Raw genomic sequence first — 16017 nt, 5'->3', positions numbered from 1 at the left:
TTAATTAGAGGTTAAGTTTGAGTTCATTTTCACATGATCATTATCTTAGATTAATGACAGAGTTCAACACTTTTGGAAATTAGCTTGTTGCTGCCAATAATGTAATAACTTCCAATAACGTAATATTATTTCACCCCGCCCTCTCTGCCTCCCTCAGGCCATGGTCTCTGAAAGATCAGTGAGTAAGGCATTGTTTGCATGGTGGCTGGCCTGCAGACATGCCACTAAAGCTCACAAACAGTCGCTCTGTCCTCCTGCGAGCTGCGTGTGACATCAAGTCTGTGCAGATGAGGAGCAGGAGAGTGATACCTCTTAGGTGGAAAGGACGTAGCCTATAGGGGAGTAAAGGGGGAGTCCTGTGTCAACATAGATCACTGGCTAGATATTTGACAGGGGAGAGAGAGAGGGAGGGAGGACAAATCACTGAACTACTTTAGTCAAAGCAGCAGTCAGGAGAAGAGCAGCTTTCTAAGAATACATCTGTTTCTTGTTGCTTGTATCTTGCTTTCTGTCACCCAGTAAGCTCAGCAACAGTTCACCAGCCCTATGCTCTTATTATATCAAACTATATATATATATATATAACTAAACCTGATCCACATCAGGTTCACTTAATTTAGTTTACGGTCTAGATTGGACTATTATAACCAAGAATGGCAAACATTCTCTGGAGCTGAAATCAGGACTGAGAAAACACAAGCGTTCATCTCAGAAAAGATTCATGTGTAACTGAATCGATCAGGGAACGCATTTCCACCATCAGTGGACGATGACATTGACTGGACCAGCTACATGAACCAAAGTGTGTTAAGTGTTAAGTTGTATGACAACTACAGCAAAAGATGGGTTTTTACAAGGATTAGTGCAAAAAAAACACATTATTTAAAGACAAATATGTATAGGCTTATATCTTTTAACTTAATATATATATATATATATATATATATATATATATATATATATATATATATATATATATATTGATGTAGAAAAAAATATTCTTTTAATATTCAATTTTGTAGTCTCGATTGAATGGCTTGAATTCCAAAATGATTTAATTTGGAAAGCATGTATCCTCTTCTAACTTTTTCTTTTCACTACACGAGACCTACATTTTATCTGATTTGTTTTTTGACAACAACATTTGGAAATAAAAAATAAATAAAACAACCAATTTTATTATATAAACTATTAATATGTATTAAGACATCTCTTCACCTTAAAACAAAAAAAGCGGGAATGGGCTTTACAAACACAAACCCATGTTTTTACATTGCATAGCGTAATTTATTATATGTAAATAAGCTGCAGTAATACACTATTTTGTAAAATATGTGATGTTACTTTCATTCAAAAAACTTGTTTTAATAAGTCTATATTACTTTGATAAAGCATGATTTATAAAAGCTGTGCAGGTTTAGACTTTTTTAAATCTGCCTTAAAATTCAAAAGCAAGACTGAGAGCCTTGCAGTGCTTTGAGCTAAATGCTGATGTCAGCATGCTTACATGCTCACAATGACAAAAAGGTTTCGCTTATTAGCATGCTAACATTAGCTAATTAGCACGAAACAGACAGACAACCTAACATTTCCATTGAGCCTCTCTATCATGGCTAATACATGCAAACATTAAATAGGTAATTATAAGGCTCAGTGAACTCTCAACTCTCTTTCTGTACAGCTATTGTTTGACTTCACGCTACTTTATTTGGAGCATTTAGGCTACATCATTTTCAAGGAAGGAAAACAAGAAGGTTTACAATCTCAGTTTGTTTTTATTGTGTTACAATGAGTAAAGCATGAGTCACAATGTTAACCCAGATTTACCACATAGATTTCAGAAAATATATATATTTATCTTAACAGTCTATAAAATGTATGTAATATATCATTAGGCTACATACCAATATGCTTCCTTGGCCTTTACAATGTGGTGTAATTTGATGCTAATCCAGTTCTTAATTTTAAAATCCTGTTACCTCCAGCGCTATCACCTAGTACAAAGAAGGAACTGTAACAGGGATGGCATGTAGCTGGAAATAATTAAATTATAATTACATTTCTGAGTAGATATGGCTCATGCGTGTTAAACAGGTTTTCTGTTGTGGGCAGATATTTGTGGACCAGATTCCTCATGCAGACACAATGTGGCCATTGTATGTATTATTTAGAATTTAACAATCATTTCTGATACAGTGGACGTGAATCTAGGTCACTTATACATTTGAGCAACATGTAATGCTCATTCAGTGGTTAAGGCCATACGTAACTCATTAAATTGATTCAGCATGGTAGAGCAGCGCAGCAGTGCTCCACAGCGAGGGTTTCAGATTTATAGAGTTCATAATGCAAACGTGCTTGTACCTTTGTTTTTTATAACAGCATTTACTGTGTAGGCCCCTGCCAATGGTTTAGGTAAAAGGAAAATAACATAAACACAAGGATCACAAAGGAATAAATAGTTGAATCACTACAACCTTCTTTCTACACCAAACAAAAACAATTAATTCTAATGTAATGACTTTTTGTTGTCACTTGTGAGACAGTTTTTGGAAAATGTTTAAGGTAGTTCGACATTTCAGGAAATATGCTTGTTTGCTTTCTTGCCGAGAGCTATAGGCCTATTTCGAAGATTTATACCACACTGTAAGCTAAATACTGTATGAGACTACAGACGGTTAGCTTAGCATAAAGAGTGGAAACAGGGTGAAACAGCTGGCCTATCCAAAGGTAACAAAAGAGCCAGGCTAGCTGTTTCACCCTGTTTCCACTCTTTATGCTAAGTTAAGCTAACTGGCTGCTGTCTGTAGTGTAGCTTCATTACATAAAGTGACAGTATTGATCTCGTCTTAAAAATAAATAAGGAAAAGCATATCTCCCAACAATTTAATATAAGATAAAAATCACTGTTGCGTTTAGTATGTGTCAATCATTAGGAATGATAGTTTGGGACATTTGATATATTCAAAAATGGAAACAGAGTCAGGCACAGGATTTGAACTGGAAGCGTGACACATATTAGTCTGAAATATACCAACATGAATCTGGTGATAGCATATTGAAAGATGAAAAATGCTACATTGGAAACCAAATCAACTGGTCCAGAAGGCACCCTATTTATTTAAGACTCCAAACAACAACAACAATATATTACCTGACGAAACAATTCCCTCATCTAAATAGTTACTAATAAGCAGCTGCACTGCAGACCTAACTGCCGTTGCCTTATTTAATTAATTTCAATGAATTCAAATGGATTTTTCTAGATAAAGCTACAGTAGATATTATAGCACAGCGTTATATTTTTATAACATGTGGGATGTTAAGGAGAATTGAGCTTTAGTTTGAGTTTTTAAATACGAATCCTAGCAAATGCAGTACACTATGCTTTGGTAATGCTTTGGTTAGATGGCTAAATATTCTAAATTTGAGACCCTGCTCTGCAAATATACAGCAAAACATCTGCTGTTACAACCTGTCAATACAAATGCATTACAGTAGTACAATGAGCATTAATTTAGGATTATGCAACAGCGCAGCCCGGCGTGAGATAAAGCAAGACACAAGGTGCATGCATGCTCTGGGTACACATTAAGGACCATAGTAGGCGCTGTGTTATTGTACTAGTCCCGTAAATTGTTGAAGCAGAGACATCATCGAGTGTGATTAAACCTTCAGCTGCCAACACACTCACTGGAGTTTTTATCTTTGGACCTTTTGTGTGTGAAGGATAATTGAATGAATCAAAATGTGTGTTTGTTTGCTGGTAGCAAAGAGTGAATTTCCTCTAGAGGGTGGGGGAGGCAATATTGTGCAACCATACTACAAAACTCTTCGGTAATATTTTAATAATACCATGAGTAGGAACGTGTGCAAAAAGGTGGAAAGTCTCTGGATATACAGTATGTGGCTATGGCTTATTTAATCTCAAGAGAGTGCTAAACTATTCTAGATAAGAAGATACCTCCTAGCAGCATTAGCTAACACGCTACAGTGAGAATTAGATGGCGGTTTCTTAAATGTCAATCCACCCTCAGTTTCTTGTGTTCAGTGCGCTCCATAGATGCCGTCCCATTTGCATGTCCATTTGTTGACACAGGAGAGCCGTTCTGATGCTCCTTCTTTAGAGAACCACTGTGCTTCTTGTAAGTCTTGAAAGAAAGGATTAAATAAGGTTACTTTAAAATGAAATGTAATTTGTTAAAACACAAATGTCTATTTATACGGTAAGATCGAGTGTTTGAAGTAAAATGTCCCGTCATAGTTCTCTAAAAACACAAATTTAAGGACTTATGTGTTAATGAAAAACTTAATTTTGGCCTCAAAACTCCAATTAACATCAGGCTATAAGCAACATATGTAACATACACAAATGTTAAACCCAATAATCCTGCTAACAGCAACATAACTAGTTTACCAAATACAGCTTTGTGTTTTTATCTAGACACAAATATGCAGTTTTATTTATGAAGTGAAGGATAAGTCTGGCTTTATTCTCTATTTTTCTGACAGTCCACATATCTCCTGAAAACACTAAAACCACCAAGGCAATAGTTTTTAATTCAATACCTTACCACTTCCTTGTGTCTTACCAAAGATGTGCAGTATATCTTTAAAAACGATTCCCAATTATACATTTTCATGTTAAAAAAAAGAATGCCTAGCACTTTTCTTTAAACAGCTGGGCGCTGTAGTTTTTAGCAAACGTTATGTAAATTTTGCATTTGTTGAGGACTATATTCTGCTGTGGAATAATACATATTTGGTGCTCTAGTGGGCATGTGCAGCAGCAGGACTGTCTATGTGGAATTGAATTAAAAGAAATTGCAGTGCCCATGTTCATTGTAATGAAGGAACATGTCACCCAGTGCAACAGTGTGGCTCATATATGTGTTTTAATGGGTTTTGTACAACAACGAAATAAGATATCAAAAGCTTTGGCTACACAGACAATACTTAGTGGCATCAATTAATTGTAAGTTTTGGTCTTTTTATGGGATTTGTTGACAATAAGAAAACATCACCAAGCATATCCTTTAAAGTCATTAATCAACCGTTTAAAACACACAAACCAACTCACCTGAATGTAGAAGTTTGAGAAAAGGAAAACGAGCACGACCATGTAACTTATTTGAAAGTACAGCCATCCCTTGGGGAAGTCACATGGCCATATGACAGCACACATTGTCTGGGACATGGTTAAAAAGAACTGGATCTGTGGAGGAAATACAACACGCACATGCAGACACATACTCAAGTGAGAAGGTGACACAGAGAGCCTATAGAAACATATTGACACACAGCGTAAAATATCTTTTAATGGACGATGAAAGACGGTGCTTCAGAAAATAGTCCATGGACACTAATGACATCCGCACAGCATCATCAGCTCCACAATGCAAAGTGAACACAACAATCATCACATGTTTTCACAGGAAAGATGGTCAAATAAGGAAAGAAACAGTAGAGAAAGTAAATTTACTCAAGTACAATTCTGAGATATCTGTACTTTCAATTCATTCATGCTTACATTTCAAAGTCCCTATTTCTAGTCCACTACATTGTTTTTGGCAGCTGTAGTTACTAGTTACTTATAATGTTTCATTTTTTTTAATACACGGCAGTATAAAGTATTTTAGTACAGTATTTTATTCCACTGTACAGTATTTAAAACTTTACATTCTGGTTTATCTTGTTCTATTTTATACGTATATTTGACTTATTCCTGGATTTTACATGCACCATTATGTCTCTTGCACTATTTTATTTATTTATTACGTCCTAAGTATACTGCATGTTGCATTGTTGGAGGAGCCCGGGACTTTACATTGCCAATTGGTACATTGGTAAATTTCCCCGTTGTGGGACTAATAAAGGATTTCTGATTCTGATTCAACAACTACGCTGTAGCTTTTGTGAATATGAAAATAAAGCCTTTGAATCCTTTGACCGTTGTTCAATGCAGGAAATCTACTTCTTGTCAAGTCATTCTAGTCTGTCATTGAATCCTATTTTATTTATCAAAAGTGAAGTAAAGTAAAAGATCTGAACACTTCTTCCACCACTGGGAAACAACGACAGGATGAACCCACCAGCTGTAACTGTGTGATGTACTTCTTCCACCAAAGGTACGGCCGCATGGCGGGGATGGCTGACAGGCCGTAATAGGAATACATCACGACATGGACGAAGCTGTTTAGGGAGGCGCCGAAGTACGCTGCAGACGCAGAAGAGACACAGGAAGTTATTAATCTACTGCAAGCAATAACTGTCAGAACTTTTCATTAGGCCGCTTTGTTTGGAATCATTACCACCAAGTTCATGTAAAATCAATAGAAGCCATTAGCCGTAAAGTAATAGAGTGAACAATCATGAATAATGAAACATGTTTATAGATCTGAAGTGTAATTTCTGAAGTGTGATATGATATTCAAATCAATAGCACATTGATAAAGAGATTTTCAGAAGTTAATGGTCAACTCCTTGCTGACTGCTGTTTTCTGCACAACTTTCACAGTAAAGCAGCGTTCAGGTCAATAAGTCTCACTTTAAGGCTGAATGGGCAAAACAGGCTGTATTAAGGGCTCATGGGTTTAACATTAAATTACTTGAATTATTTAGCTCGCTTTGGGGCCAAACAGTAAATGTGGTTACTGGAGAGATTTCAGTCACTGGAGGGCAAAGTTGTGTGAAAACACTCACAATGGCCGCAGGGTACCCAGTTCATAACAAACCACCAGATATTCAACATGCTAGCGTGATGGTAGATGTGAAGAAACGTGATCTGGTGATTATTCTTTCGTAGTATGAAGAAAAAGGTGTCCATGAACTCGATGAGCTTGGAGAAGTAATACCACCACAGGACATTTATGATCTGAGAGGAGACACAGTAAAAACAAAAAAATGGTTAAAGATAAAAAATATAACACAAGAAAAACGTCCTGTATTATTCCTGAAGAGAACTCTATATAGAGACAGCGCAAAAGTTCTTCAAAGGTTCCAGCAGAGAATATCTATCATGCAGGTGATAAGCGGACGTCCGTCCCGAAGGCCCTTGAAAGCTCAGGACAAATCATAAAGTAATTGAACTCTCTGTAGAAGTGATACAGTGTTAAAACGTTTTATTTAATCACAGCAGAACTGCAAAGCCGTGCACATTTCACTGGAAGCCTTGTTTTCACCTCCAGAGCTCAGTAGGGCAACTGAATAGTCATCATGATGACATCAGTCGGATTAAATTGACTCCCTGTCTCTGCAGCTTATCTGCTGGGATTTACAGGTACGCGGCCAAAGAAATCAGAGCAAAGAAAAAACATACATTGTGGTTAATATTAAATATATTTTAGTTGTCCTCGATTAACTGGTATTTATACCTTCACTGCATTGTTTAGAATATCAAAAAACAGAAATAAATGACATTGTAATGAAAATAGTGTCACACATGTAATCAAATAAAATCACCAGCAATAAACATAAAAAGGTTGCACACTGTAAATCCGACTCACCTTATTATCCACTTCCTGCGCACTGTGAGTGTCCTGGCAGTAGAAGTTGTAGCCACCGTGCCACACGGCCGTAACAAGCTGAAGAAGAAAGCCATTAGGATGAATGATGAATGGATATTTTCCCAAATCCCTGTATACGTAAGCTACAGGCACTGCAGTGCACACATGCAATTTATGATATTGTAAAATGTGACTTTCCATTTCCGACAAGTAATAAACACATGCACAAACAGATAGTAAGTCAGATATCACATAAGGTCCCATAGCTGTTTGGTGTCAGGTTGTGGTGACCAATTTCAACATATTATAATCTAATTGAAAGTTAAAAATAAATACACCAAAAACTCCCCCTGCTACTGGAATATAATGTATGACACGATGTTTAATGGTCCTCAGGTCATTTTACAACATAATGTTATCACATTTATTAAAGCATTTTTCAAACAGGTAAGTAGACTAAGAGAAATATTCAATCTTACTCTGCATACTTGTGCAGTGACTACAAATATTCCCTATACGTTTATATATTAAAGTGGTAGTCCAGTGATTTATCCATAAATATATATTCCCATAAGGCAACTCGATTATTATTATTTATTTTTTTTGTAGTGGACCATGTACAATATAAAACAAAAATGTTCTCATTTGATATATTCTACCTTAAGGCCCTGTCACACATATCCTGTTGACAGAAACGGATGCCGGCGCATACGAAATATCACCAATACATTGATATAAATTAAGGGTAAGTTGTGATTGTTTGAAGGACACAGACGATACAACGAACACGTCAGACATACGGCCCTGTCACACAGCTCCGTATGGCAGAATGCTGGCGTATATGAAAAGTAGCTAAAAATGTGTCAGAGTCCAAATACGTCCAACTTTTCCACAGCGGTGTTGTAGCTGACGTATACATAACGAATACATAACAAATTATTATACGTATGTCAAACATATTGATAGCGTATCACTTACTTAATACTTGATACTTAAAACGTATCAGAGCGTCTGGCCAACGGAGCTGGAAAAGTGCCATCTGGTTCACGTCATGCTGATGCTGGAGAACGGCTAACATGCTGAACGCTAGCTGTACTGTAGAAACACGTTTAATAAGTTACTCCATCGTCAGGCATCATCTTAACATAGGGTAGGAATAGGTTATCCACTCGTTATCAATAAGCTGGCTGTAGGATTCACCGTCAGCCGACGTAGCCTATATCTAACGTACCTCTAACGTAGTCACGTACGTATTCACGTAAGTATTTACATACTATATTTACGTAGGTAAGTATTCACGTAGGTAAATATATAACGTAACGTCTGCATATCTTATGAAGCACACGTCGGGTACGTCCGGTAATTTTGAACATGCTCAAAACATCAGCGTTCAACAACGCACCCCAGCGTAACACCGCCTGCTCTTAACGAATACTACTTATACCTTACCTTATATCAACGTACACCAGCGTGTTGCCGATATTTTGGATATCTTATGCATTCGTCTGATACATTTTGTGCAAGTAAGTGATACTCTATCAATAGGTTAGACATACGTATCTGTATACGTTTACTTTTCCGATGAAAAGTTGGACGTATTTGGACTCTGACACATTTCCGTATGCGCCGGCATACGTTTCTGTCATACGGATATGTGTGACGGGGCCTTAAGTTAGCTGAAAACTACTTTTGATCTGCAGTCATTCACATACAATGATAGGACAAATACAATTAAGCAAACTACACAAAATCACACACACAATGTCAGAAAGAAATGTATGTTGGACAACGTAAAAACACTTATATTAATTAAAAGCCAGGATATTAGTTTCCTTACTTTGTCCCTGCTTGGAATACCTGCGTCTTTCAAACTCGAAAAACCCAGTTTGTAACGCACACTTTCTACGGTTATTTTTCCATACTTGACAGAAGCCACCAAATACATTATACAACTGTGTTTAAAGGCTAAGTAATATTTCCTGTGACAAGTAAACTAATCTGTAGGCTATGTGTAAAATTTGTATCATGCCCCTTTAAAAACTAATCATACAAATGCAAGTAGATGGCGTTACTTAATGCTGATTCACCAAATCAATATAGATGCACTGTATTTGTCTGCAGCTGTAAAAGACTTCACTAACTAACCTCAGAGCCAAGAAACTGCCACCAGTTAAGAAACAGCAACAGAAAGAAGGTTTTTAAACATCAAGTATTTTATCGCATGTGCACAGACATTAACTCTCCTCTAAGTTGCTACAGCTCCTGGATTCTTTCTTCAAACCTACAGTCAGCCTATAAATAAAAAAATGTAATCACAATCAGATTTAATCACATTAAGTGTCAAACTGCTGTGCCCTGGAAAGTTGACCCTGTACTTTGATTCACATCAGGTGGCATTGATTTTGGAAGGCCAAAAGTTCATCCCATTGCCAGGGCATTGTACAGAGTACAGGGTTTAATGAATCACACAGTCCACTGGGGCCTTATGCAATACAGACAGAAAGACAAGAAGCTTGTTCTGGCAGCTGGGTGGGGAGGAGAGCACGGATACTTTAGCCTTACACATGAACAAACCGCTCAGTCTGGTTCAGACCTCCTGCTGTTCAACGATACAAGAAATGACAGATATGATCACTATAAGTGAAGTCTGGGCACTGTTGCTGCAACTTAAACAACAAATTCAGCTCAGACTCGGCCACCTTGCCAAATAATCTATGTTTGTTTACATCAGTGCATCTATCAGTTTCAGTTATTTAGTCAGCTGTTTATCAAAAGCAGTTTTCCAGCAAACAATAGAGGGCTGTGCTGATGTCTGCGATGGCATATGAGGGATTTGATGGCTGAAACAATGAGCCTGTCAATGTCCAGCTGTGCCCCTCTCACTCCCTGAGAGCATTGTCTCTAATGGTAGCTCTCAGTGAGAGACGCTGGCAGCTAAGCATTACATATGAAGATTGATACCTCTCTAATATTTGTCTGCTAAATATAAAGCTACAGCTTTTATCTTAGCTTAGCATAGACAGTTTAGCAATAAAGGAAACATTTGGTAGTTCTATGACAAGATATATTGTTAAGCTATGGAGGTGCTGGAGGAAAGACTTAGTTACCTTCCGACAGAGCCAGGCTAGTAGTTTCCGCATCTGTGCCCTGACTGTGCTTCATATTTTAGGGTACAGTTTGACATTTTTAAAAATACACTTAGGACCTACTGTCTTGATAAGAAGCGACAGCGCTCTCATGTTTGTTGGTTAAATATGAATCTGGAGCCACTAGCCGGTTAGCTTAATTTAGCTTGGCACAAAGACTGGAAACAATAATAAAAATGAAAGTGTATCTAATGTAACCCTAGATAAGAAAAGGTCTAGCCAAGAATAAAAAAGCCCATAAAAAAATACAGCTTGCTCGTTTTTACATGTTGGTCTTTGTACGGAATAAAGAAACAATTTATAACAAGTTAATTAGTGAGCTTTACAGGTTCTGGTATGGGGATTGTGTTACCTTTGGATAGAGCCTGCCTCCAGTCCTAATGCTAAACTAAGGCAACCAGCTGAAGGCTGTATCTTCATACATGAGAGTGGTAGCATACCAGGCTTATCTCTGTCAAGGAAGCAAATAACCAAAACATCAAAGTATTCCTTTAATTAAACATACATATATTTCTGGTCATATTCAGACACTATAGTTTTTAGTGAGGATGCGGCTCAGATTCAGTTCGCTTTCCTCGTTTTTCTTATAATCTGTCTGTAGTGTGACATTGCAGTGATAGCTTTGGAGTACTTCAGCACATCTCTCTGTGCCGAGCAGTCTGTTTACCTCATAGAACATGTAAAAGGACAAGAGCGTGAGGCCCAGATTGTAGAGCACCAGGAGGCCTCTGCTGGAGTACGGCTGCCTGTGTTTCATGTACTTGGGCCCCATCCACACGATCAGAAGGTACATGACTGTAAGTGCAAAGGTTGGTGGGTAGTTGTCGAGCAGCAGCCATCCCCGCACCCGCTGATCTGAAATATGGATAAAGGGGCCAATTTTTACCGCCGATAAGGTGGCCTCATTGGCAACAGTAGATGAATCTCAAATATGAAAAGCAGCAGCAGTGCACACAGAGAATTGTTTGCTTAACACCTAGCAAGCAGGTGAAAACCCCAGCAGATTCATTGTGCAAGTTCATGCAACGTGTACAGCAGGGGTGCCCAAAAGGTCGATCTCGAGTGTAGTGCGGATAGATCGCGCAGATAGAGCGGACGAAAGGAGAGGAGTGAACTACGCACCAGCAGGTAGACCACTTGGACCTGGTCATTTTAAAAGTAGCTCACAAACCAAAAAAGTGTGGGCACGCCTGGTGTACAGCATGTAATGAAAGGTGAAAGGTTTTAGGTAACACTTAATTTCAACTGTTAACTGGATTACCCTGCAGACCTTTTCAAGTAAATACAGTACTTGCAGCATGTTGGTAGACAAACACATTCAAGACAACAGCAAAAGATTTTATATCAGCAACTAAAATGACATAAACCTGACTTACCTCTGGGACCCATCCATGACTCTAAGAAAGTGTTCAGTTTATGATTGAAGGTCTCCATTTGTCACCTAAAAACAGAACAAAGTAACTATTTAAAGCAGCATCAATCAGTTAGTTGTTTTGGTCATCACGTACATGCTTTACATATTATGCTCCTTTTAAAGTTGATATAGCGATGTGTCTCCTTTTAGCTCTGTTTTGGTCTCCATCAACTTCTGATGGAGACCACTTTGTCCGTCTGTCAAGTGGAGTTGAGGAGGTGGTGTACAGTAGGATTTAATCCCGGGAAAAACCCATTTACAAACCATTTCCCGTTTTTTCCTAGAAATCTAATTACATTCTAATCGTAAACCAATTTGGCGGATTTGTTCAACATATCACTACAGAAATATGTTAGTATAAGCAGGGATACAAAACTCTGCAGCACAAACGTAACTTCCTTTTGGCCTACCAAAGTCATCTATTGTAGACTCTAATCTAGATTACGCTAACACAACACGATGTCTGCCACCAGCTTTGCCTGGAAAGACTTCAAAAGATTGATCAGCGAAGAAGCAAACTGAACACGAACAAAATATAGAATCCGTCTCAGCTTTATAAGAATGTGAAATATCCTTTTCATTGCTGTTCTCAGTAGACAGATCACTGCATACTAATTATTATTATGTTCATTCTAAAGTAGAATAACATAAAAGGCGTTTTCTTTTGCTTTCATAATTATTAATACCACCAGATAATACACTAAAGCGGTCAGGTTGGGAACCCATAGGTTTGTTCGTATTTATTCTTGTTGCTTCAAATACCTTAAAAACAAATACATTTCCCAGGATTCCCTGGCTGATTTTCGGGAAAAAATATTGATCTGTAGCGTACAGGGAATTTATTAAAGCTTTTTTTGGCTGAAATTAGTCGCTGGTAACAACACTGATGAGAATGAATGTTTTGAGCTGCAAAACTAAACTAAATGAGCTGAAAGATGCTAAAACGCTCCGTAGATCTTAGGGGAACTGCAAAGTTCGGTAGTCAGTTGGTTGTCACTACAAGCAAAACGTTTCACATTACACATAGTCATTCGACTTATTGATTAGTGCAGCTTTAAGTATGGTAAGGTTAATTAATCAACCTAAAAAAGGATTTAAGGGCTTAGAGATTATAACAAGTTTTTTGGAAATTAACTCTAATAAGTGTTTAAATGACAAAATGTAACTCAACATTGTCAATTTTGAAACATGCCTATAAGTCTGTTGTATGTCTGTGTGTCTTTCCACCTGTCCACTCACGATCTCTACAACGTCCCATGTCCCAAAAAGTGATTTTTCAAATCCCTGTGGTTTCAAACAACGGATCATATGTGGCTACTTCTGTAAAACAAGAAGCCAGCAGGCAGATGCGAACAGACAATAACCTCATCTCTATTTACTTGAGACTGTTGTATAGCAATTCTCTGGCTTTTAAATTGTTATAGGTAATGAAATGTGTAGATTTATTACAACCAATGTGCTCCTGGTTTTAATAATCGCAGAATCTTGTCTGGCCCAGGAAGTGCTCGTACATTCACTTTGACAAAAACGTCTCTAATTCTTTGTGCAGGTTCTCTTGCCAAAGCTCTCAAATTGTGGTGGTGCATTATTGTTCGATCACTCTGTCCTTTGTAAGTGTTTCAAACACATGGTTAGCGTATCCAGTACTGATTCAGACAGCCGCCTCTGGATCTGTCAGGGAAAATTAGAAGAGTGCAGAATTTCTCTGTAGGAGTACTTTTTCTATAAACAGTAATAATTAATAATATAATATAATATCAGATTGCACTACTATGCTGGTGAGTCAGGTCACCCGTGTGATATAAAGCAGAAGGCCATTTAAATGACTGTATGAATGTCTGGATGTTCACAGCGGGATACTTTTTGTTATACAAAGAAGTTTTAAGTTTTAATTACCCGGTCTGTTAGTTGCCTCCCTACTAATGTGTCGTCAACCTGCAGGAAGTATTTTGACTGAGATGTGGTCCTGGATAAACATGTTAAGTTAAGTCACATGTTTTTACAATAGAGAAAAGTCACTTCTTTTAAATTAGGTATGTTTTTCACAGTTTCAGAGGAAGACAACACAATTGCAATTTGTTAACAATAGTGATGTCAGTTAGATTGGTTAGGTCAAAGCTATGACATATTATATCATTCAACCTTTACCATCACATCTTAGCCTCTCTAACCCTAAGGTGTGCATGAACTACAGGTTATGAACTTCTTTTTGAAATACAAATATTTGAACGGTATCGGTTTTGAGAAGCAGGTAATTATCAGTTATCATATCGTGCATCCCAACTGTAATACTTTACTTACACAAAGCCTTAAAACTCTGGAACAAACACCCTTTACATAAAAAAAAAGTTGTGACAAGATCATTCACACTGCCAGCAAAGGCAGTACAAATGCCTGCAGCTGATTTTCATACTGTAAACTTGATAACTCTCAGGCACAAACTCTTTATTCAGTATCACTCAAGAGGTATTTGCACAACTCTGCAGGCCTTTATATTGTTTGCTGTATCACTTCAGGCTTTGCAAAAAATGCCTCCTCACAGCCACATAAATTCTTTATTTCCACTGACATATTTACGAGCTGTACATTCAATTCAGTCCAGTTATATCACAGTCTGCTGCACCAATGGCAATTTTCTACACCTGCGTCTACAGCTTAAAACTAAATATGGACTAGATACTGTATACTGTATGTCTTCCTTGCATAACGCCTTCTTCAGCAGATGTGGGATATTGTGGCTCTAATTCTATATAAGATAGAGGGCCATGTGAACCTCTTGGCATGTTTCTCCGACAAAGACCCCTGAACAAAAGATAATTGACTAACAAATCTAATTTTGATTACAGATGAGTTAAAATCTTTTGGCTCCAGCCAGAGTTGTGTATGTCTGATGTAAAGGTAAAACACAAGTTACCAGAATACCCTTATCCTTCACAGACAGAAATGTGAGTCCATCTATCAAATTGAGCTAAAGCATCTCAATTCAATCTGCATGCGGCTCTTATATAAAGTGTTATGATATTATAATATGACTAATAGAACTGTGGGGCACACTCTTAAAAAAAAATGCACATGCATTTAATACATTAATTTTAATCCATATAATGAAGTATGCACTTAAATCGTGTAAATAGCCATATTTTAATCATCTGAGTTGCACAATAGCACATGAGGGACAAATATGAACCATGTAATAGTATTTTCTGACACAACTTCCAACATTGTAAAATATGTATCCCAGTTTATCAAGGAACTTATGTCCTTGTTATATAGAGTTAAAATGTATGATGCACTGCTTGCCAGGCAACAAATAGCATATTACTGATATGCATTTGTCCATAATCACTCGTCTACAGGAACAAAATATGGCTTATTCTGGTCATCCTCAGTACAGTAATATCCGTGCTCTGATTATCAGAGATGCATTAGGCTGCACCAAAACATGATAATCTGCAAGGCCTTAATCAGAGCACATGAGCCACAACAGGAGAGCATGTTAGCAGCCAGTCAGTGGGTCTGTGCTAGCTAAATGTATAAACAATCAGAGAAAACATTAATGCATCATCTGGACTTTGGTCAAAACAAGTGGTTTCATCACTGCAGCTGATAATGATTAAAGCAGTCTACTACTAAATTACTTAGCAGGACTTTTTGATTGTCATATTGGATTTTTACATGATTTTAGTCTCAATATGATGATTTACCATCTATTTTAATTCTCCTTTAGCCAAAAACAGTCCATTCATCAGTTTCTTATATTTTCCATAAACTTTACTGTATTAACATATATATTGATATCACAATATAAAATAACATATACCGTGATAGAGTATGATGATTTTATACGTATTACTTCTGCCCTGAGTATACATAGATAGATAGAAAGATACATAATCAAAAAGTTAGATATAAATAAAGAAAAAACTGAAAACTAGGACCATAATCTAACTCT

The 16017-nt window shown here is 37.2% G+C and overlaps 1 protein-coding gene across 4 annotated transcripts in view; it reads right to left on the bottom strand.

Moving 5' to 3' along the window:
• Window positions 1-1769: 1769 nt before the first annotated feature.
• The window catches only part of elovl5 (ELOVL fatty acid elongase 5), a 16461-nt gene continuing 2213 nt past the window's right edge, over window positions 1770-16017 (bottom strand). For all 4 annotated transcript variants that reach the window (XM_029449729.1, XM_029449728.1, XM_029449727.1 and 1 more), the window contains exons 2-8: window positions 12028-12092; window positions 11319-11506; window positions 7506-7583; window positions 6703-6874; window positions 6093-6217; window positions 5081-5215; window positions 1770-4151 (exon numbers count right to left, since the gene is read on the bottom strand). In XM_029449729.1, coding sequence (XP_029305589.1) covers window positions 4023-4151; window positions 5081-5215; window positions 6093-6217; window positions 6703-6874; window positions 7506-7583; window positions 11319-11506; window positions 12028-12085 — 885 coding nt within the window. In that variant the 5' untranslated portion in view covers window positions 12086-12092 and the 3' untranslated portion in view covers window positions 1770-4022. The remainder of the gene's footprint in view (window positions 4152-5080; window positions 5216-6092; window positions 6218-6702; window positions 6875-7505; window positions 7584-11318; window positions 11507-12027; window positions 12093-16017) is intronic.

This window comes from Cottoperca gobio, chromosome 15 (genome assembly GCF_900634415.1).
Source record: "Cottoperca gobio chromosome 15, fCotGob3.1, whole genome shotgun sequence".
Classification (NCBI taxonomy): Eukaryota; Metazoa; Chordata; class Actinopteri; order Perciformes; family Bovichtidae; genus Cottoperca; species Cottoperca gobio.
This window is presented reverse-complemented; position numbering and strand designations above follow the sequence as displayed.